We start from the raw sequence: 21,915 nt of genomic DNA on the forward strand, positions 1-21,915 counted from the left end.
CAGGTTTTTTGCTTCTGTTACAGCTCAGTCATGGAGCATGATTTTAAATACTTGTTTTGATTTTCAGTTCAACAGGTTCCAACCATCACGAAACAGCCCAAAGAGCAAGTGGCTTTCCCCTTCGATGAATATTTTCAGATTGAATGTGAAGCTAAAGGAAACCCAGAGCCAACGTGAGTGTCCCCAGCCCCGTGTCTGCCGAGTGCAGTGTCTAGACTCGTCTCCTCCGGTCACGGGCTCACCGGGTGGAAGGTCTCCCGGGGACCAAAGGGTTTCCAATCCAAAGCGTGTCTGAGAAAATAGACATGCTCTGCCAGAGGACGCCATCTCCACTTGAAATCAGGCAGCGGGGGGCCCAGACCCTTCTGGCATCGGGAGCAGCAAGGCCACGGGGGTCCGGGGACACCCAACAGGGAGAGCCTCTGTGTGGAGGACGTGGCTGACGCCCCTGCTGACGTGCTCTGGGCTCTGGGAAGTGCCTCCTTGTCCGGCCTGGCCATGTGCCACCTGCTGGCCAGCATCACACCAGTGACGGGACACGCTAGCTTAGGTGCCGACACGGCCCCAGAGCAGTGTCTGATCTCAGGAGGCACGTGGCGGGCAGGGCGGGGAGGCGGGGGGAACAGCTGCGTGGAGAACTCCAAACTTCCAAGTGCGAATTCCAAAGTAGAGCACGGAGCCGCCCCTGCTTCCTGACTCCCTTGCTTATTTTACATTAAGACCACGTCTGCTGGAAATGCCTATTTTTAATTTTATGGCGAATAACACTGATGCTTAATGAGTCGGCAATTTTTTAAAAAGAATCTGCTTGGGGGCCAGAGACACGGCTCGCGTGGCAGAGCCCGTGTCCGTCACGGGGAGGCCCTGGGGACAGGCCCTGGTCACGCCGCCCCCCGAACACCAGCGGGGCGCTCCCAGAAGCAGGGGAGAGTGTAACCAGGTGCTGTGCTGAGCCATGGGACTGACTCGAGCAGCGGTCGACCCTGAGCGGGTTCAGATAGAACGCACTGACTGACAGGCCTAACGTGACGAGTGTGACAGGGTGACGGCGAACCTCGTCACCTTGTGAGTGTGGAGCTAGAGTCAAGCTGATGGGGTGTGTTGGTGCTCAGGTCCTGCAGAGACAGACTCACAGCGGCTATGTATGACAACACACCAGACATGTATGTAACACACCAGACACGTATGTAACAGATACAACACATATGAATAGATGAACGTTAGATATTCAGCACAGATGTGACCTGCTACTTAGATGCGAGTCACCGCACGTATGTGATGTGTGTGACAGTGGCAGCGGCAGCACTGAGGCCCTGAAGGAGAGCACAGTGCTCCCCGGGTCTGTGCGGCCCCCGGATCACGATGTTCCCCGGGAAGACGGGGCCGGCTGCCAGCTCAGACGCCACCAGCAGCACTGTGACATTCAGAATAAAAGGCTCTGTGTGTGCTCCTGGGAGAGAGGCCCCAGCGCCCGGAGCTTGGGGGGGCCGGGAGGGGGTCCCCCAGAGCCCAGAGGGAGGCCGGGAGGGGGTCCCCCAGAGCACAGAGGGAGGCCGGGAGGGGGTCCCCCAGAGCCCAGAGGGAGGCCGGGAGGGGGTCCCCCAGAGCACAGAGGGGGCAGGGAGGTGGTCCCCCAGAGCACAGAGCACAGAGGGGGCCGGGAGGGGGTCCCCCAGAGCCCAGAGGGAGGCCGGGAGGGGGTCCCCCAGAGCACAGAGCACAGAGGGGGCCGGGAGGGGGTCCCCCAGAGCACAGAGCACAGAGGGGGCCGGGAGGGGGTCCCCCAGAGCACAGAGCACAGAGGGGGCTGAGAGGGGGTCCCCCAGTGCCCAGAGCACAGAGGGAGCCGGGAGGGGGTCCCCAGCACCCAGAGCACAGGGGGGTCGGGAGGGGGACCCCCAGGGCACAAAGGGGGCTGGGAGGGGGTCCCCCAGGGTACAGAGGGGGCCGGAAGGGGGTCCCCCAGGGTACAGAGGGGGCCAGGAGGGGGTCCCCCAGCACCCAGAGCAGAGAGGGGGTGTGTGGGGGTCCCGGCGGCTGTGTCCTTCCCGAGGCCCCGTCCCTGGCGAGGGAAGGACACGGGTGCGTGAGGGTGAGAGCAGGGTCGGGTGCAGGCCCAGGGCCCGGGGCTGTGTGTGCTCGGGGGGCGGAGTCCCGCTGGGCAGGTCCCCGTCCGTCCACTACACCGGCCGGCCGCGGCTGCCGCCCTCTCCCTCGCAGCCCACCTCTCTCCCGCGGCCCTGACAGGGGACAGGAGGGCAGACACGGCCCCTCCAGCCCGCCCGGCCCCCTCGTCGCGGGCAGTGTCCCCGTCCCTGCCGCCACGCCAAGGGTGGGGGACCCGCCCGCTCGCCGCTGTCTGGGTCCAGCAGCGGCTTCGGCCCACGGCTTGTTCCGTGTTGTCGGGGCGTGCTGAGCTGGGGGGCGGGGGGGTCCTGCCCTGCAGCTTCCCCTCTGCCGGCCCCGTCATCCCCGTGCTCCCTGGGCCCCTCCAGGAGGGGGCGCTGTGGGCGCTGGGAGGCCCCTGGCCTCATCCTCGCGTCCCCCCAGCCTCAGCTGGCCCAGGAGGGCGAGGGCCTGCGGGGACCCCTGGGAGGGACTCACCCCACCCTGTTCTGTCCATGGCCCGTCCCCTCCCGGCCTCGAGGCCGGGCACTGGGGCAGGCAGCGAGGAGCTCGCGGGGACTCCCCTGACCCTCGAGGCCGTTTCGCTCCCACTCGGTTGTTCGAGCCGTGCCTCGTCTCCGCGCGTCTGCTCGTTTCTGACGAGAGGCACGGCCGCCCGGTCAGCCGCTCACTGTCCCGCAGGTTCACGTGGACGCGGGACGGCCAGCCGTTCGACCTCTCGGACCCGCGGATAATTCTCTCCAACGGCTCAGGGACCTTCAGGGTCCCCAACGAGGGCCACGTGGCGCGGTTCCAGGGCAGATACCGCTGCTTCGCCTCCAACGCGCTGGGCGTGGCCATGTCGGAGGAGGCCGAGTTCATCGTCCCGAGTGAGTACGCCCGGGGGCGGGGGGTCACCCTCTCAAGGTCACGGTCAGGGCCGAGAAACGTGAGTTTGATCTGTCTGACCACGCCTCGCAGCTTGTCGCGGGGAAGACGCTTTTCCGGCAGCCAAGGAGCTGGCGAATTCGGCCCTGCTGGCGTCAGACACTAAAACACGGGACAAAGGCATCTGGCTGGTGCCCCTGGGTGAGGCGAGCTGGGGTCCTCAGAGAGTCTCCGTCAGGCTGGCTGCAGTGAGGAGTGGCCCACGGCCCCGGCCAGCCCCAGGCCAGTCCCCGGCCTCGTGCTCCCTGGAGCCACAGCATGACCGTCCCCGTGTCCAGAGACGGGCTGGGCATGTGGACAGGGCTGGACAGAAGCAGCAGCCTGTTAGAGGTCTCGTGAGCGACGGAGCACTGACGGCCGAGCCCGGGGTGTGGGGAGCGACACTCGACCCTCCACGTCCTCTCAGGTCCCTGTGGGCTCACGGTGTGGGGGAGGGGAAGGAGAGGGGAGGTGAGACCGAGGGGAGCGCAGGGGTGGGCCCGGGTGCGTCACGCCTTCCGGAGGAAGAGCAGAAGGACCCGCGTCCAGGCCTCAGCGAGGAGCTCGCGTGGCCCGTCCACCATGGAGTGTCCAAGCCAGGAGGGGGGCTGGGACATCCACGGAAAGGGACCCTGGGCCCGGGTTTCTGTCATGACCACCAGTCAAAACAGACTTTATTTTTATTTTTCTTTTCCTTTTTTTTTTTTTGGCTTTTTGGGTCACACTCAGCAATGCACAGGGGTGACTCCTGGCTCTGCACTCAGGAATTACTCCTGACGGTGCTCAGGGGACCATATGGAATGCTGGGAATCGAACCTGGGTCAGCCGCGTGCAAGGCAAACGCCCTACCCGCTGTGCTATCGCTCCAGCCCCAGACTTTATTTTTAAAAGGCTTCCCTGAGGCTCGCTCGGGAGCATGTGTGATATTGAACAGGATGAGGCAACAGGACGGCACGCGGGGGGGAGAGGAACCTGTCAGAGTGGCGGGAGGCATCAGCATGTCTCTTTCATCGGGGGAGCCCCAGCGCAGAGCGCCAGGGAGCGTGGGGAAGGCTGGGGCGGCCAGTTAGCAGCCCCGCTAATGTCATGGCTAGTGCACGGAAGCCCAGCTCGAAGGCACGCTCTCAGCACTCGGTGACACGTACACGATGCAGGAAATGGGATCGAGGGGCAATTAAGCTCGAAGTCAATCCCAGAGGGGTAACTCGGGAAGTGCCGGATTCCTGTCGAAAGCGATAATCCGCACATCTGTAAGTCATCTTACAGAGAACAGGGCTCACCGTGGAGGTGGTCCTAGACACGCTGCACGAGGCCTGATCCAGGCTGCAGCCATGTCATCGGTTTGCTCGAGCAGGCACCAGTCACGTCTCCATGATGAGACTTGTTGTTACTGTTTCTGGCATATCGAATACGCCACGGGGAGCTTGCCAGGCTCTGCTGTGCGGGCGGGACACTCTCGGTAGCTTGCCGGGCTCTCCAAGAGGGACGGAGGAATCGAACCTGGGTCGGCCACATGCAAGGCAAATGCCCCACCTGCTGTGCTATGAATAACTGGCCTACACTAGATCATAGATCTATAATTGTGAAACTGTATAAACATGTAGAACATTTTATATCATGTCAGTCATGAGATGGAATGCCACATTTTAAATCAGAAAATTGTTGTCTACATACGTGTTAAGGAAACATTATACATGATTAGTGAAAATCAAGACCAGAAATTTGGGAGGGGGTGGGGGGGCAGGAGGCCCGAGTCGGCGTGGACACCAGAACGCTCAGCTGCTCCCCTGAAGTCTCACCGCTGCTATAGCAGCACAGAGTCAGGCCTTCCGGGGCGTCTCTGCTGGAGAGGGCCCCTCGGCGCCCAGAGGCCGGGCGACGCCGTCCCTGGAGGAGGGCGGGAGCTCACTCGGCAGCTGCTGTTTCTGCGGCCGTCGGGGGGTAAACCTGGTCTCCTGGGCCTCTCGCTTCCGCGAGGTGCGGCCTCTGCCCTGGCTGCGGAGCCAGCCTCAGCGCTCGGGTGGCAGCGCCCGTGTTGGCGCTCATGGGTCCCGTGTCCCCCTCCGCCCCCTCACGGCCACTCCCGACGTCCTTCCCGCAGACACTTCCCGGCCGGGTCCTGTTTCCAGCAGGGAAGTCGCTTCCCTGAGCCGTTGTCCTAGGGAGGGTCCGGAGGGGCTGGGAGCTGCGGGAGACCCCGGCGAGAGAAGGGGCGGCCACGGCGGCCACGGTGCAGGGGAGCAGCTGTGCCGGCCGGTCGGGGCCTGGGGGGCGGGCGGGAGCCGGTGCTGACTCGGGGCTGCGCCTCAGTGAAGCTGCTCCTTGCCCTTCCCCGGCCGTGTGCCTCAGAGCCGGGCCCCTGTGCCCCCACTGCCCGTCCTGTCCCCCTCAGTGCCCGCTGCCCTCCGGGTCCCTGAGGTTGGTGCCGCCGCCTCCAGGCCTCACGTTCCGAGTGTCCAGCCGCCCCGCAGGTCTTCGTGACTCTGGGTGGGGCTGTGAGGACCCGCAGCCCCGACCCTGACGTGCGTGTTGTCCAGGCCACCCCCCTCCTTCCAGCCTGCGGCACGCCCAGGCCGTCCCTGAGCCCACCCTCCCGTCTGCCTCGGTCCCTGCTCTGGCCAGGCGGCTCAGGCGTCCGTCCGTCCTCTCTCGCCGAGCACGGCTCGCCCTGTGCCGCCTCCTCTCTGGAAGGGGCTCGTCTGAGCGGAGGGCAGGGTCTGAGGCGGCAGCACGGGCGAAGGCCAGGCTGGTTGCGGGGGGCTGAGGACGCGTCACCGGGTGGACCGGCCCCCACGGCCCCTCTGGCCCCAGCCCACAGCCCTGACAGTGGCCCCGGGAGGAGGGGAGCAAGGGGGGGAGCCGGGAAAGATGCTTCTGCCTCTGGAACCTGCCTTGACATCGCACCCGGGAAGGTGCCGGCCAGGGTTCGACGTCTCCACGGGCCCAGACATTCTCGGGGGCCGGAGAGGGAAGCCGGCCCGGCACCCTACCAGGCTGTGGGGGTCCGTCCCCCTTTCCTCCCTGGGAGAAACTTCGGGAGAGATGGACGTGAAGGAGTGAAGGGCGTCCCTAGAGATGAGGAGGGGGAGGGGACCCCCAGGGGGGGAGGGAGTGCGGGTCCCCAGGGCGGGGGTGCCTGCCAGCCTCTGCCCCCACCCTGCCCACGTGGGCCTTTCTCCCGGACGGGAGTCCAGGGCCAGGGCGTGGCCACGGGCAAGCTGGAGCAGGCTGGGCGAGTGGCCCCGCTTCTGTCCTCCCCACAGGCCTTTGTTCCTGCTGGAGCTTCTCTGGGGCCGTGGGGGGCTTCTCTGGGCGTGTGTGGGGGCCAGCTCGAGTCACATAAATGAGGTCTCAGTTCCTGTGTCCACAGAGTGGGCCCAGCGGACGGTTTCAGTGGCTGAGGGCTCTTGACTGAGGCGCCTCTTGGTTTATTGCATCCCCAAGAACCATTGCTGGGCCCCCATCTGCCTGCCCAGCTGGGCCCCTCCGCGCTGTGCTCACGTGGGGGCTTCTGCAGCCCCTCGGGACGGCTTCTGCACTCAGACACCCCCAGCTCCGGCCTGGGGCCAGGGCGCGAGGCCAGAGCAGGTCCTGGGGTTGTGCGACCCTCTAGTCCGGCCCTGGTGCAGCCCCCGCCAAGGGTGTGGTCTGGGCCCCCTCTAGTCCAGCCCTGGTGCAGCCCCCGCCAAGGGTGTGGTCTGGGCCCCCTCTAGTCCAGCCCTGGTGCAGCCCCCGCCAAGGGTGTGGTCTGGGCCCCCTCTAGTCCGGCCCTGGTGCAGCCCCCGCCAAGGGTGTGGTCTGGGCCCCCTCTAGTCCGGCCCTGGTGCAGCCCCCGCCAAGGGTGTGGTTCTGGGCCGTGGCTTTGCCGCTGCCCCCCAGAGAGAGGGTTGGGCTGGGCGCCCGTCTCTGCACGCCCCCGGCGCCTGGCCCCGGAGGCCTGGTTTGCTCTGCCCTAAGTGGATTAGCAGCACTCGACAGGAAATGGAGTTAATTAGAGCTCTTTGCAGCCACAGGCATTCAGGGCTCTGATGGCTGTCAGCGGCCGGCCAGGCATGCTCGGGCTGTCCAGTGGACAGACAGGCGAGCACAGCAGGCTCCAGCTGGACCACGGAGGCCACGCGGTCAGAGGGCCCGGACTCCCGAGCACGACTTTGTCTTTCTTCCAGCCTGTTCTGGAAAACTCCACTTTGGTATTTTCATGAAATTACACAACTTGTTCCGGGAAGCCAGGCCAGCTGTGTGGGGGCCTGTGTCCCTTTGCCCGCCCCCCCCCCATGTCGGGACTCTGGGGTCATCACTTAGAGGCCAGGGCCAGCGCCCAGCTGAGGGGCCAGCGTCGGCCTGCAGATGTCCACCGGATACTCCCGCTCCTGTGAGACGCCCACAGGGACACCGGGCCTGGAGCGGCGTTAGTGGGCGACTCTCTGACTGGGACCCCTCGCCCCTCTCCAGCTGACGCCCAGGGTTAGCTGGAGACCCCGCCCCAGCTCAGCCCAGACGCCCGGGCCCGGGACGGGGAGGGCACAGCCCCGGGACTCAGCCGCTGGCTCTGGGCCTGGTGGGTCCTGGTCACCCTCGGGGAGAGCCTGGTCAGTGGCACACGTCATCATTGGTCTGGAGTCCGCTGTGCCCAGGCCCAACTCTAACCCCGAGGGGTCCAGGCTCCAGACTGCAGTGTCCACGTGGCCCTGGGTGTCCCGAGTTGCCTTCCAGAGAGGAAAGGGTTGTTATGATTCACCTCAGGGCGGGTCTCAGCTGCCCCTCGGGGCGGCTCCTGCCCCTCCCACAGAGGAGCCCAGGGCAGATGCGGGGGGGGGGGGGGTGCTGCAGCTCCTCCCCGAGGGGCCACTGGCCACGTCCGCCTCCAGGCAGCAGCGAGCCTGCCCTGGAGAGCCCCGAGTGTTGGTGCTCGCGGGGTGGCTCAGAGCCCACGGGAGACCTGGAACAGCCACGGGCGTGGCCCGGACACTCCCTGCCTGTGCTCAGGGCCAGTTCTCCCTGCATCCAGAGGAACTGAGCCTGGGTGAGGGTGAACCTCTGCGGAGACGTGTGGAGGGAGTGAGGTTGGTGGACCTGGGCATTCTAACATTCATCGACTTAAAGAAGGCCTTCGGTTCTGTTGAGACTGAGGCGGTCATCGAAGCCCTAGCCAAACAGGGCGTTCAAACTCAGTACATCAGGATCCTCCATGAGCTGTATTGTGGATTCACCACCAGGATCTCACCATTCTACAAGGAAGTGGTCATTGATGTAAAGAGAGGGGTTTGGCAGGGTGATACCATTTCACCGAAACTCTTCAGTACCACCCTCGAGAATGTCATGCAATGACTGGAATGGGAAGGAATGGGAGTGAAGATCGATGGTCGGCATTACACCACCTCCATTTCACTGATGACATCCTTCTCATAACACCAAACATTAGCCAAGCTGCACAAATGCTGGCCGACTTCGACCACGAGTGTGGAAAGGTTGGACTGCAGCTGAATCTCAACAAGATGATGTTCATGAAAAACAAACTGGTCCCTGAAGCTCCATTTGCTCTCAATGGAATGAACATCTCTAAATGCAGCAGCTATGTGTACCTGGGTCGAGAAATCAACATGAGGAACGACTTGGTGCCAGAACTGCACAGGAGGAAGAGAGCAGCGTGGAATGCTTTCAAGAGCGTTGGAGAGGTGGTTAAAAGAACAAAGAACCTCTGACTCCGGGCACATCTTTTCGATTCCACCATTCTTCCTGCACTAACATATACCTCAGAGACCTGGACCCTACGCAAACAGGATGAGAATGCTATTAGGGTATCCCAAAGAGGAATCGAAAGAGCTATGCTGGAAATATCATGTCTCACTCAAGTGAGAGAAGGAATCCGGAGTTCTGACCTCTGTCGATGGTCAAGAATCAGGGACGCTGTCTCGTTTGCCAAGGCATCAAAAATCAGATGGGCCGGACATGTAATGCTATTCAGAGACGACCGTTGGACTAGAGCTGTTACTGACTGGATTCCACGGGACGTCAGAAGACCTCGTGGCCGCCCACCAACTAGATGGTCAGACTTCTTCATCAAATCTCTGAGTGAACGATTGGAGGCTCTTTCTGTTCCTAGAGCGAGCAGGTATCATTGGGCTGCACTAGCTCGTGACAGGGACAAATGGAGATGTTACTGGCGCCTGCTCGAGCAAATCGAAGATCAACGGGAGGACAAGTGATACAAGTGATCTTTTTGTTGTTCAGGAGCCACACCTGGTGGGCCCAGGGCTCACTCTGCTCTGTGCTCAGGGTCACTCCTGGTGGGCCCAGGGCTCACTGCTCTGTGCTCAGGGTCACTCCTGGTGGGCAGCTCTCACCCTCGTCCGCCAGGCCCTGGGCTTCCTGCAGGCCGAGTCCACACGGCTGCTGGCTCCTCCGTGCGCGGGTGCGGGGCCTTGTGATCTTGTGCTCATGCTGCCCCGGCTCGGTCCACTCAGCCCGGCGCCCTGCAGGTCCACCCACGCTGCCCCTGGCCTTACTGCCCGGAGCCTGTGTAGCACATCGAGCAAGACGCCGCGACCCCTTACCGTCTCCGCCTGGCCGGACACTGGGGTCTCTCCCACCCGGCTGTTGTGTGCACTGCGCCTGCCTGTTCTGTTGTCTGCGCGGGGCCGGGGTCCTGAGTGGGGGAGTCGCTGGTCACGTCCCGGGGCTCAGGGTCAGGCTGGAGACAGAGACCGATGCCCATAGGGAAAGGGCTTGTCTGGGAGGGCCAGAGCCGCGGCGGGCGGAGCACAGCAGGCGGAGCACAGCAGGCGGGGAGAGACGAGCCCTGGGCTGTGCCCAGCCCGCAGTGGGCACTGTCCCTGCCTGCAGGTGGACCTGGTCCTCCTGGTCTCCTCTCAGAGGGGAGACTTGTGGTGGGCAGGACTTAGCCGGACGCCCTGACCTTCCAAAGCAGGCGTCCCGGCGTCACTCGTGGCCGTGAATCGGTTTTGAAATGATGTCGCACCCTGGTCTCTCACGGCAGATGTTCCCAAGTTCCCCAAGGAGCAGCTGGAGCCCCTGGAGGTGGAGGAGGGAGACCCCATCGTCCTCCGGTGCAGTCCCCCCAGTGGGCTGCCCCCGCTGCACATCTACTGGATGAACATGGGTGAGCAGTGCTGGCCCCGGCCTCTCCGCACCGCAGAGGGAAGCAGCAGGGGGGACTCGGGCCGGGATGCTCCGCCCCTTCCCCCGCCCCGCATGCGGCCGCGCTCCTGGGCTGACGCTGCTTGAGGCAGGAGGCCCCTGTGGGCCTGCATAGGCCATGGAGAAACGCTCCCGTCTCCGGCCCCTGGGGACTCGTCCTGCCGCTGCCTGGTGGCTCGTCCCGCGGCCGCCTGGTGGCTCGTCCCACGGCTGCCTGGTGGCTCGAGTCGGCACCGCCAGCCTCTCAGTCTCGTCCTCCCCCTTCAGGGACTGGCCCGGAAATCCTCCCGCACCTGTGGGTTGGTTTTCCGGGACGGCTTACCACCAGACAAGACTCCCGCTTCCTCTGGGGCCCGGCTGTGTCCGGGGCGGGGAGGGGGGAGGGTCTGCGCAGTGCTCAGAGGACAGGGCAGGGCCCCCGAGGCTGCGGCCGGCCCCTGGGACTTGAGAGCTGCAGTGTGAGACACGTCCTGGGAAGAAGGTCGCAGCCCGCCTGCACCGGGACTGGGCGGGGCGGGGTCCCCCTGCTGAGGTGGGGGCGGGGGGGCAGGGCAGGGCAGGGTCCCCATGCTGAGCGGGGGCAGCCGGCTGTGCGGGGCTGGGCCGGGACGCTGGCCTCTGAGCGTCCCCTCCCTGCAGAGCTGGAGCACATCCACCAGGACGAGAGGGTCTACATGAGCCAGGAGGGGGACCTGTACTTCGCCCACGTGGAGGACCAGGACAGCCGCAGCGACTACTGCTGCTTCGCCGCCTTCCCCCGGCTCCGCACCATTGTGCAGAAGATGCCCATGAAGCTCACGGTCAACAGCTGTGAGTGGGCAGGGCAGGTCCTAGCTCAGCCCAGGGGCCGTCCTTCCCAGGAGGCAGGGCGGCTGCTTCCCGCCCCGGCCGTAGGTCGGGTCAGCCCCAGCAGGGCCCTGGGCTCCTCCCTGACCGAGGGACAGTCAGTGGCCAGCGGTGGGCCTGAGGGTCGGAGGTCAGTGGCCAGCGGTGGGCCTGAGGGTCGGAGGTCAGTGGCCAGCGGTGGGCCTGAGGGTCGGAGGTCAGTGGCCAGCGGTGGGCCTGAGGGTCAGAGGTCAGGCACAGAGAGCATCAGTTGAGCGTCAGCTATTGCTGCCCCTCTTAAAGGGACAGAGACGTGTCTCGTTCCCCTCCTGACTCGGCTCTGCGGAGGCCAGGCCGGGCCCCGGGCACCCCGTGGGCGCAGCTGCTGCCCGGTGCTGGGCGCTGACCCCCGCAGCCCCGCCCTGCCTCCCGGCCCCGTGCCTGGCGCCTCACGCCTTTGCATCCCCATCGTGTGTGAGTCTCTCTCCATCTCTCCGTTTCAGTAAAGCATGCTACTGAGTCCGGTCCGTCCTCAGAAACGGGCTCCCCGGGTAAGTGCTCGGGCGGCGTGTGCAGTGTGTGTCCATCGTCACCCTCACGAACCCATGGTCATCTCCAGTCTGAGCTGGGCCCTGGCGCCCCCGTGAGGTCATTGAAAGATGAGATTCAGGGAAAGGAAAGTCCCTCTGGGTGGAGGCTTCTACCCGCCCTAGACACACAGCAAGCCAACGTACGGGGAGACGCAGAGGACGCGACCTTGTTCACGTAGAGCACGCCTGCCGCTGGCACGGGCACACGTAGAACACGCCTGCCGCTGACACGGGCACACGTAGAACACGCCTGCCGCTGACACAAACACATAGAAGACGCCTGCCGCTGACACAAACACGTAGAACACGCCTGCCGCTGACACAAACATGTAGAAGACGCCTGCCGCTGACACAAACACGTAGAACACGCCTGCCGCTGACACAAACACGTAGAACATGCCTGCCGCTGACACAGGAACACGTAGAACATGCCTGCCGCTGGCACGGGCACACGTAGAACATGCCTGCCGCTGACACAAACACGTAGAACACGCCTGCCGCTGACACGGGCACATTTGCACAAACAGCACAGAACTGCCCCCCCAGTAGCCCTAGGAGAGTCCCCAAGTGCCACTCACGTGTCTCGGACACCTGTGCTCCCTGCTGGGGGAGAGAGAACGGGGCGGGCCCAGGAGGCCTCCCTGCCCGGGAACTCTGCAGCAGAGACCCTGGCCTCAGCCCGGCCCACCCGGCCCCGGGAGGAGCCCCAGCCAGAGTCCAAACACAGGAACCAGGGGAGGAGGGCGGGGAGGGGCGAGAGGAGGAAGGGGGAGAAGCCGGGGCGAGCCCACCGACGGTGCAGTGGTTGCCCCTTCCCGGCCCCCGGGGGCCCACCTGCCAGTGCCTGGGGTCCGGGAGAGCAGAGCTGGCAGCGCTTACAGCCGCACGTGCCCAGGAGACCTCACCTGGGGCGATTATCGGCCCCTGCGCTGTGGCCTGGGGGGGGCGGGCAGGCGCTGTGGGCTGTCTCAGACCCGCAGGGCGGGGGCCGGGCCAGTCCCGGCAGGGCCAGCGGCCGCACCTCCTCGGGCCCCAGGGGGTGGGCACAGGGGGCGTTCCCCCACATTTCTGAGTGTTGTGGTGTCGCCGCCAGCCCCCGTGGGAAGTAATTCCCCAGCTACTGAGCTCGGGGGCTGGGCCGAGGGGTGCGGGGAGCCGGGGGTGCTGCCGGCCGGGTCCCTCCACCCCTCCCCGGCCACATGGTGCCCGCTGGTCACTCCCCGGGGCTGGCCATGGTGGGGCGGCTGCAGGAAGCGGGTGAGGGTTCTGAGTGCGAGGGCGCACGCTCAGGGCACGCGAGGTCCCCAGGGGGGAGGGGACACGGGCAGGAGGGGCGTGAGTGGGGGGGCTGAGGATTCTGGGTGAGTTCCCGAGGGAGGGGTGGGGGCTGGGGGCTCTGGTGGCCCCGCGGGAGGGGCGGGGGGGCTGGGGGCTCTGGTGGTCCCGAGGGCCCGTGCCCGGAGCCCCCTGATGCCCCCTGCTGTCCCCTGACGCCCCCTGCTGTCCCCTGACGCCCCCCCCCCCGCTGTCCCCAGCCAACTCCATCAAGCAGCGGAAGCCGCAGATGCTGCTGCCCCCGGCCGAGAGCGGCGAGTCCTCCTCGGTCACAGTGCTCAAGGGGGAGGCCCTGGTGCTGGAGTGCTTCGCCGAAGGCCTGTGAGTCTCGGGCGGCCGGGGCGGGGGGCGGGGGGCCACACCGTGTAGACGGTTCCTTTGGGGTCCGCACGGCTCCAGGCGGCCAGTCCTGAGGCCCGGGGGTCCGGGAGAGCAGAGCTGGCGGGGGCCGGGCCAGTCCCGGCAGGGCCAGCGGCCGCACCTCCTCGGGCCCCAGGGGGCGGGCACAGGGGGCGGTTCCCCCACATTTCTGAGTGTTGTGGTGTCGCCGCCGGTGACCGTGCGGCTGTGTCAGGTGACCCACGTCGCGCCTGCTCTGGACGGGGGCCTGCAGTGGCCCTGCGCCCCGTCCCCCGCGCCCAGCAGGACGCCAGCCCCTGCCCCAATGTCCCCAGCGGGATTCTGGGATGCTGGGGGAGGCAGTGCACTGACCCTCTGCGGGGCCGCCCTGCGCCACGGCCACTCACGGAGCCAGGACCCGCACGGCCCCACAGCCTGGCCCCGGCTTCCAGGGCCGCGACCCCCAGCTCCTGTAGCCACATCACATGGTGCTGGAGGGGCCCCGGGCCGTGGGCCCCGGATCCCGCGTCTGCTCGGAGGGGTGGCACAGTGGGAGGCAGGAAGGAAGCAGACGCGCCACGAACTCCGGTCCTGCTGTTCCTCCACCCAGTGGGACCCCAGGAACGTGCCTGCAGAGTGTGGAGCTGTGGTTGGCCTATGTGCCCTGGTGTGTCCCTGGCTGGCGTGGCCCTGGCTGACGTGGCCTCAGGATGATCTTGCTTTCTGAGCACTGGCTGCCCAGAGGCCGAGTAACAGCCCGAGGTTGGGAACGTGTGTTCGTGCATGAAAACTCCTTCTCCCCCAGGCTCCATGACTCACATGGTGCGAGTAAATGTCCCCCAAGTGAGCAAACACGGGAGCGGAGAGAAGCCCCCGGGAGCAGCAATGAGGCGGCGTGGAGACGCCCTCGGAGAAGCTGCTTGCGGGAGCTTCTGCCCCAGTGGGAGCCAGGACTTGGTGGTTTGCACAGACCCAGCAGAGGGTGCGGGGCTGGCACCAGCGAGGGGTCTCGGCACGCTCCTGCCCGGGGCGCGGGTGCCAGAGCCCGTCACCAGCCTTGGCGGATGGCGTGAGGACGTGGCCTTTGGGGGCTGGGGTGGGGTGGTCAGCCGCACTCCTGCCCCAGCCAGAGCCCCTCCCTCTGCCTCAGTGCCCAGGGAACAGAGTGGACGCCCGAGGCCCGAGACACAGGCCAGGCCAGGGCACGGCCCTCGTCCTGAGCTGCTGAGTGGACGTGGGAGGGAAGAGGGGGCAGAAGTCCAGGCCCGCGGCAGTCTGTGACCAGAGGGTGATAGTGGGCGGGTGGCCAGGCGCAGGCGGGCTCATCCCCATGTTGCTTCCCAGGCCGACCCCGAAGGTGGAGTGGAGTAAACTGGGCGGTGACTTGCCGGAGGGAAGAGAGAACAAAGAAAACTACGGCAAGATGTTGAAGATCGAGAATGCCTCGTACCAGGACAGAGGGAATTACCGCTGCACAGCCACCAACGCCCTGGGCTCCGCCACGCACGACTTCCACGTCACCGTGGAAGGTACCCGAGGGGTGGGCAGGCACCTCGCTCTCAGTTCCGGGAGTGAATGTGGGGCTGACCCCGCAGAGCTAGTGCAGTGATTGACTCCGCAGAGCTAGTGCAGTGACCGACCCCACAGAGCTAGTGCAGTGACCGACCCCGCAGAGCTAGTGCAGTGATTGACTCCGCAGAGCTAGTGCAGTGACCAACCCGCAGAGCTAGTGCAGTGACCGACCTCTCAGAACTAGTGCAGGGACCGACCTCTCAGAGCTAGTGCAGTGACCGACCTCTCAGAGCTAGTGCAGTGACCGACCCCGCAGAGCTAGTGCAGTGACCAACCCCACAGAGCTAGTGCAGGGACCGACCCCTCAGAGCTAGTGCAGTGACCGACCCCGCAGAGCTAGTGCAGTGACCGACCTCTCAGAGCTGGTGCAGGGACCGACCTCTCAGAGCTAGTGTAGTGACCGACCCCACAGAGCTAGTGCAGTGACCGACCCCGCAGAGCTAGTGCAGTGACCAACCCCGCAGAGCTAGTGCAGTGACCAACCCCACAGAGCTAGTGCAGTGACCAACCCCTCAGAGCTAGTGCAGTGACCGACCCCGCAGAGCTAGTGCAGTGACCGACCCCACAGAGCTAGTGCAGTGACCGACCCCGCAGAGCTAGTGCAGGGACCGACCTCTCAGAGCTAGTGCAGTGACCGACCTCTCAGAGCTAGTGCAGTGACCGACCTCTCAGAGCTAGTGCAGTGACCGACCCCGCAGAGCTAGTGCAGTGACCGACCCCACAGAGCTAGTGCAGTGACTGACCCCGCAGAGCTAGTGCAGTGACCGACCCCACAGAGCTAGTGCAGGGACCGACCTCTCAGAGCTAGTGCAGTGACTGACCTGCAGAGCCAGTGCAGTGACCGACCCCACAGAGCTAGTGCAGTGACCGACCCCGCAGAGCTAGTGCAGTGACTGACCTGCAGAGCTAGTGCAGTGACCGACCCCGCAGAGTTAGTGCAGTGACCGTCCTCTCAGAGCTAGTGCAGTGACCAACCCCGCAGAGCTAGTGCAGTGACCGACCCCACAGAGCTAGTGCAGTGACCGACCCCGCAGAGCTAGTGCAGTGACCGACCCCGCAGAGCTAGTGCAGTGACCGACCCCACAGAGCTAGTGCAGTGACCGACCCCGCAGAGCTAGTGCAGTGGACCCTGCAGAGCTAGTGCAGTGACCGACTCGCAGAGCTAGTGCAGTGGACCCTGCAGAGCTAGTGCAGTGACCGACTCGCAGAGCTAGTGCAGTGACTGACCTGCAGAGCTAGTGCAGTGACCGACCCCGCAGAGCTAGTGCAGTGACCGACCCCGCAGAGCTAGTGCAGTGACCGACCCCGCAGAGCTAGTGCAGTGACCGACCCCGCAGAGCTAGTGCAGTGGACCCTGCAGAGCTAGTGCAGTGACCGACTCGCAGAGCTAGTGCAGTGACTGACCTGCAGAGCTAGTGCAGTGACCGACCCCGCAGAGCTAGTGCAGTGACCGACTCGCAGAGCTAGTGCAGTGACCGACCCCACAGAGCTAGTGCAGGGACCGACCCCACAGAGCTAGTGCAGGGACCGACCCCTCAGAGCTAGTGCAGTGACCGACCCCGCAGAGCTAGTGCAGTGACCGACCCCACAGAGCTAGTGCAGGGACCGACCCCGCAGAGCTAGTGCAGTGACTGACCCCACAGAGCTAGTGCAGGGACCGACCTCTCAGAGCTAGTGCAGTGACTGACCTGCAGAGCTAGTGCAGTGACCGACCCCGCAGAGCTAGTGCAGTGACCGACCCTGCAGAGCTAGTGCAGTGACTGACCTGCAGAGCTAGTGCAGTGACCGACCCCGCAGAGCTAGTGTAGTGGACCCTGCAGAGCTAGTGCAGTGACCGACCCGCAGAGCTAGTGCAGTGACCGACCCGCAGAGCTAGTGCAGTGGACCCTGCAGAGCTAGTGCAGTGACTGACCCCACAGAGCTAGTGCAGTGACCGACCCTGCAGAGCTAGTGCAGTGACTGACCTGCAGAGCTAGTGCAGTGACCGACCCCGCAGAGCTAGTGTAGTGGACCCTGCAGAGCTAGTGCAGTGACCGACCCGCAGAGCTAGTGCAGTGACCGACCCGCAGAGCTAGTGCAGTGGACCCTGCAGAGCTAGTGCAGTGACCGACCCCACAGAGCTAGTGCAGTGACCGACCCGCAGAGCTAGTGCAGTGACCAACCTGCAGAGCTAGTGCAGTGACCAACCCGCAGAGCTAGTGCAGTGACCAACCCCACAGAGCTAGTGCAGTGACCGTCCTCTCAGAGCTAGTGCAGTGACTGACCCCGCAGAGCTAGTGCAGTGACCGACCCCGCAGAGCTAGTGCAGTGACCGACCCCACAGAGCTAGTGCAGTGACCGACCCTGGAGAGCTAGTGCAGTGACCGACCCCGGAGAGCTAGTGCAGTGGACCCCACAGAGCTAGTGCAGTGACCGACCCCGGAGAGCTAGTGCAGTGACCGACCCCGCAGAGCTAGTGCAGTGACTGACCCCGCACAGTGAGGGCAGGACCCAGCCCGGCACCCCTCTACCGGCCACAGGGCTGGCTCTGCGTCCTGCAATCAGGCACACCACGGGTGGCCCATGACAGGAGCTGGGGTCGTGGTCACCTCTGGCACGTGGCGCCAGGATAGCTGCCTGGTGCCCTAGACAGGCACAGGGCCGGGTCCTGAGGGCTCCTGAAACGTCTCCTGTGCAGCTGCACTGGCCGTGTGGGTGCCCGGGAGGAAGGGGCTCGTGCAAACGGACAGTGGCCTCATGTCTGCCAGCGCGCAGCCCTGACCGGGCCGATGCCAGCCTCTCCGCCGGGTGGGCTCGCGGGTGCGGGTCAGAGGAGCTGTCCGCCGGGCAGCACGGGCGGGTCAGGCCCTCATGCTGGCCCTGTGCCGGGGCCGTGCTGTGGCGTCACGGGTCCCCGGGCTGGCTCAAGTGGCAAAGGCCGAGCCTGGTGCGGCCGGGCTGAGAACAGACACCCGCACCCGCGGGCAGCCCTCTCTGGCCAGGGCCCCAGGAACGGGCCTCGGCCGCCTCGTGCCACCAGGTCAGCCTGGAGGAGGGTCAGTGCCTCGGGCCCTCCCGGCGGGGGGCAGCGGGAAGCGGCTGGAAATGGGCTGGGCCGGAGGCGACAACCAAGCTCCACCCGCACGTCCGACACGTGGCTGCACGCCCTGGCCAGTGGGGGGCTGTGAGACCTGCAGACCCTGGCGTGCAGGCCACCCCTGCCGGCTGGCGGCACGCCCCGCTGACGTCATGGCCCTCTGACGCCATGGCCCTCTGACACCATGGCCCTCTGGTGTCATGGCCCTCTGACATCATGGCCCTCTGATGCCATGGCCCCACTGATGTCATGGCCCTCTGACGTTATGCCCCTCTGACGCCATGCCCCTCTGACGCCATGGCCCTCTGACGTCATGGCCCTCTGACGCCATGGCCCTGCTGACATCATGGCCCTCTGACGCCATGGCCCTCTGACGCCATGGCCCTCTGACGCCATGACCCCTCTGATGCCATGGCCCTCTGACGTCATGGCCCTCTGACGTCATGGCCCTCTGACGCCATGGCCCTCTGACGTCATGGCCCTCTGACGCCATGGCCCTCTGACGCCATGACCCCTCTGACGTCATGGCCCTCTGACGCCATGGCCCTCTGACGCCATGGCCCTCTGACGTCATGACCCTCTGATGTCATGGGCCCTCTGATGCCATGGCCCTCTGACGTCACGGCCCTCTGACGCCACGGCCCTCTGACGTCATGACCCTCTGATGTCATGGGCCCTCTGATGCCATGGCCCTCTGACGTCACGGCCCTCTGACGTCACGGCCTGCTGACCTCATGGCCCTCTGACACCATGGCCCTCTGACATCATGGCCCCTCTGATGTTATGGCCCCGCTGACATCAAGGCCCCTCTGACATCGTGGCCCCTCTGACGCCATGGCCCCTCTGATGTCATGGCCCCTCTGACGTCATGACCCTCTGACGTCATGGCCCTCTGACGCCATGGCCCCTCTGACGTCATGGCCCTCTGACGTCATGGCCACTCTGACATCATGGCCCCTCTGACATCATGGCCCTCTGACGTCGTGGCCCCTCTGATGTCATGGCCCTCTGACGCCATGGCCCCTATGATGTCATGGCCCTCTGACGCCATGGCCCCTATGATGTCATGGCCCTCTGATGCCATGGCCCCTATGACGTCATGGCCCTCTGACGCCAGGGCCTGCTGACGTCATGGCACATGTCGGAGGAGAGATTTGGTGTCTAGGCCACTCCGCCAGCTGTGCATCCTCTGACACGTCTGTCACAGATTCGCTGGTGCACGGATCCCTCTGCGTCTGTACGTCACTTTTTTCAAATTTGTTTTTTATTTAGGGGTCGCACCCGGATGCTCGGGGCGACTCCTGCTCTGCGTCAGGGTCCCGGTGGGGCTGGGGACCACGAGGGGTGCAGGGAGCAAACTTAGGTCGGCCGCGTGCAAGGCAAGCGCCCTCCCCGGGGCGTCTCTCCGCCGGGACGCGTGTCCCCCCTGCGCCCCCCGACAGGCTGCCCACGCACACACGAGCCATGGAGGGGCCCCCGGGCCGCCCACGGTCTCTCCAGCTCGGGTCTGACTTGACTCTTCGCCCGTAGGGGCAGAACGGTGAGGCCAAAGTCACACACGTCAGCGTGTGCAGCCCCGGCCCTGACCTCTGGGCCTCGGGCCACTCAGCCCCGGGGGGTGGGTGTCCGGCACTCCTGGGACTGGAGCCCCGTGTTCACCAGGAGGGGCTGCGGCCGAGCCCTCTGCGCCCGCACTCCTGCCAAATAGGGACCTTGCCAGATGGTCCCTCTGTCTGTCACGTGGCAGCAGGCCCGGTCACACTGCATGTGTGTGTGCATATGTATGTGTGTGCTTGTGCATGTGTGTATGTGTACATGTGTGCATGTGTGTGGTTGTGATGTGTGTGCATCTGTGTATGTGTGTGTGCATGTATATATGTGTGTATGCACGTGCATGTGTGTGTGTGTGATTTTTCTTTTGACTGAGGAGGGAAGTCCAGAGCATCCCTGGTGCCTGCAGGTGGCTCTGGAATCCTGTTGCTGGGGCCAGCACAGTCCAGCCTCAGACACGCCTGACAATCCCGTGTGTGTGTGTGTGTGTGTGTGTGTGTGTGTGTGTGTGTACTGACACTGCCCCATGACGTGTTTGCGCTCAGGAAGAACGGCTCTTCTGGGTGGAAACTCCGCTGAGCTTCCTCCCGCCGGCCCTAGAGGCCGGGAAGGCGCCTGCAGCTGCCCCTGCCCCCCGCCCCAGGCCCTTTGCAGGCCACGTGCCCGGGGGGGGGGAGGACTCCCAGGGGGAGCACTGCACTGACACAGCCCCTGGGGGACGGTCGGATGAAACCGAACATTTCCCCAGAAACAGAGGCCCCCAGGGGCCGGAGACATGCTCGGGCTGGGCCCCCGCTGGCCCCCTGCCGGCCCGGGGGAGCCCCCGCAGCAGACATGGCCCCGAGCTCGGGGTCCCTGGCCCCTCCGGAGCACAGGCAGGACCAGCTCCGGGCACCCCGGGTGCGACTCAGGCCACGGAAACCACATCGGGACCCGCCTTGCCCTGGAGTGGGGGCGCCCGGCCAGAGTGGGGGTCCCTGCCCGGCTTGACTGGCCCTTCCCCACAGAGCCCCCCCGCTGGACCCGGAGGCCACAGAGCGGCGTGTACAGCAGCGGCAGCAGCGGCATCCTGGTGTGCGAGGCGGAGGGCGAGCCGCAGCCCACCATCACCTGGAGAGTGAACGGCGCCCCCCTGGACAGTGAGTGCGGCGGCGGGCGGGCTGGGCTGCGCCTGGGGTGCTCAGGGGCCGTGGGTGGGCACAGGGACTGAGTCTCATGCCTATGTACCACCTTTGCACATGCCCCGCCCCTGCACAGGTCCACCCCTGCACACGCCCCACCCCTGCACACACCCCACCCCTGCACACACCCACCTCTGCACACGCCCCGCCCCTGCACATGCCCCGCCCCTGCACACGCCCCGCCCCTGCACACACCCCACCCCTGCACATGTCCCGCCCCTGCACATGTCCCGCCCCTGCACACGCCCTGCCCCTGCACATGCCCCGCCCCTGCACACGCCCTGCCCCTGCACACACCCCACCCCTGCACACACCCCACCCCTGCACACGTCCACCCTTGCACCACCCCACCCCTGCACACGTCCCGCCCCTGCACACGCCCTGCCCCTGCACACGCCCCACCCCTGCACACACCCCACCCCTGCACACACCCCACCCCTGCACATGTCCACCCTTGCACACGCCCTACCCCTGCACACGCTCCACCCCTGCACACGTCCCGCCCCTGCACACGTCCCCAGGCCAGCCTCCGTCTGACTGCAGGGGCGAGGGGGGTGGCGGGCAGCGCCCAGAGTCTGGACGGGCACCACACGGCTCCCTCTGTGCCCCCAGGACTCCCCAGCTCAGTGGCAGGTGCTGGCCCTGCCCTGGGCCTGATTTCCCAGAGCTGTGGGCCCCCAACCCCACCCCTGGGCTCGGGCCCCACCTCGAAACACCCCCCCGGGAGACGGGCCTTGGGCCGGGGTTCCAGGCAGCTAGAGTGGACGGATGCCCAGAGCTCCAGGGAAACGGGGACCCCTGCTGGACCCCACTCCCCGGGTCACATGTGGGACCCCCAGTGCTGTGGAAACGCTGAGCCCTGTGGGCCGCAGAGCCCGGTCAGTCAGAACCTGCTGGTGCCCGGGCAGCTGGGGACAGTGGGGGCCGTGTGGCAGCCCCGCAGGAGATGGACGGGGGCGGGCAGGGTGGGCACTGCGGGGTCAGGTTGGACACTGGGGTCAGGTGGACACGGGGCCAGGTGGGCACGGGGTCAGGTGGGCACGGGGTCAGGTGGGCACAGGGTCAGGTGGACACGGGGCCAGGTGGGCACGGGGTCAGGTGGGCCCTGGGCTCTCTGGCCCTGCAGCTCGGCTGCCCCCGCCGTCCGGCTGTGGTCTAGCCCAGGTCGTGGGGGGCGAGGGGCGGGCACCGTTGGCTCTGTGGGCTTCTGAGGCTCGGCGGGACAGTGACGCCACCAGCCCCAGAGCGGGTTTCG

General features: G+C 65.7%; 1 protein-coding gene across 6 annotated transcripts in view; it reads left to right on the top strand.

Moving 5' to 3' along the window:
• Positions 1-21,915, top strand: part of CHL1 (cell adhesion molecule L1 like) — a 91,197-nt gene that overhangs the window by 51,041 nt on the left and 18,241 nt on the right. For 5 of the 6 annotated variants that reach the window (XM_055134909.1, XM_055134905.1, XM_055134906.1 and 2 more), the window contains 8 exons: positions 68-173; positions 2,809-2,996; positions 10,031-10,153; positions 10,831-11,001; positions 11,520-11,567; positions 13,142-13,262; positions 14,625-14,809; positions 20,487-20,618. In XM_055134909.1, the coding sequence (XP_054990884.1) occupies positions 68-173; positions 2,809-2,996; positions 10,031-10,153; positions 10,831-11,001; positions 11,520-11,567; positions 13,142-13,262; positions 14,625-14,809; positions 20,487-20,618 (1,074 nt within the window). The remainder of the gene's footprint in view (positions 1-67; positions 174-2,808; positions 2,997-10,030; positions 10,154-10,830; positions 11,002-11,519; positions 11,568-13,141; positions 13,263-14,624; positions 14,810-20,486; positions 20,619-21,915) is intronic. The other variant, XM_055134910.1, reaches the window with a different exon arrangement.

Source organism: Sorex araneus, chromosome 4 (genome assembly GCF_027595985.1).
Source record: "Sorex araneus isolate mSorAra2 chromosome 4, mSorAra2.pri, whole genome shotgun sequence".
In the NCBI taxonomy this organism is placed as follows: Eukaryota; Metazoa; Chordata; class Mammalia; order Eulipotyphla; family Soricidae; genus Sorex; species Sorex araneus.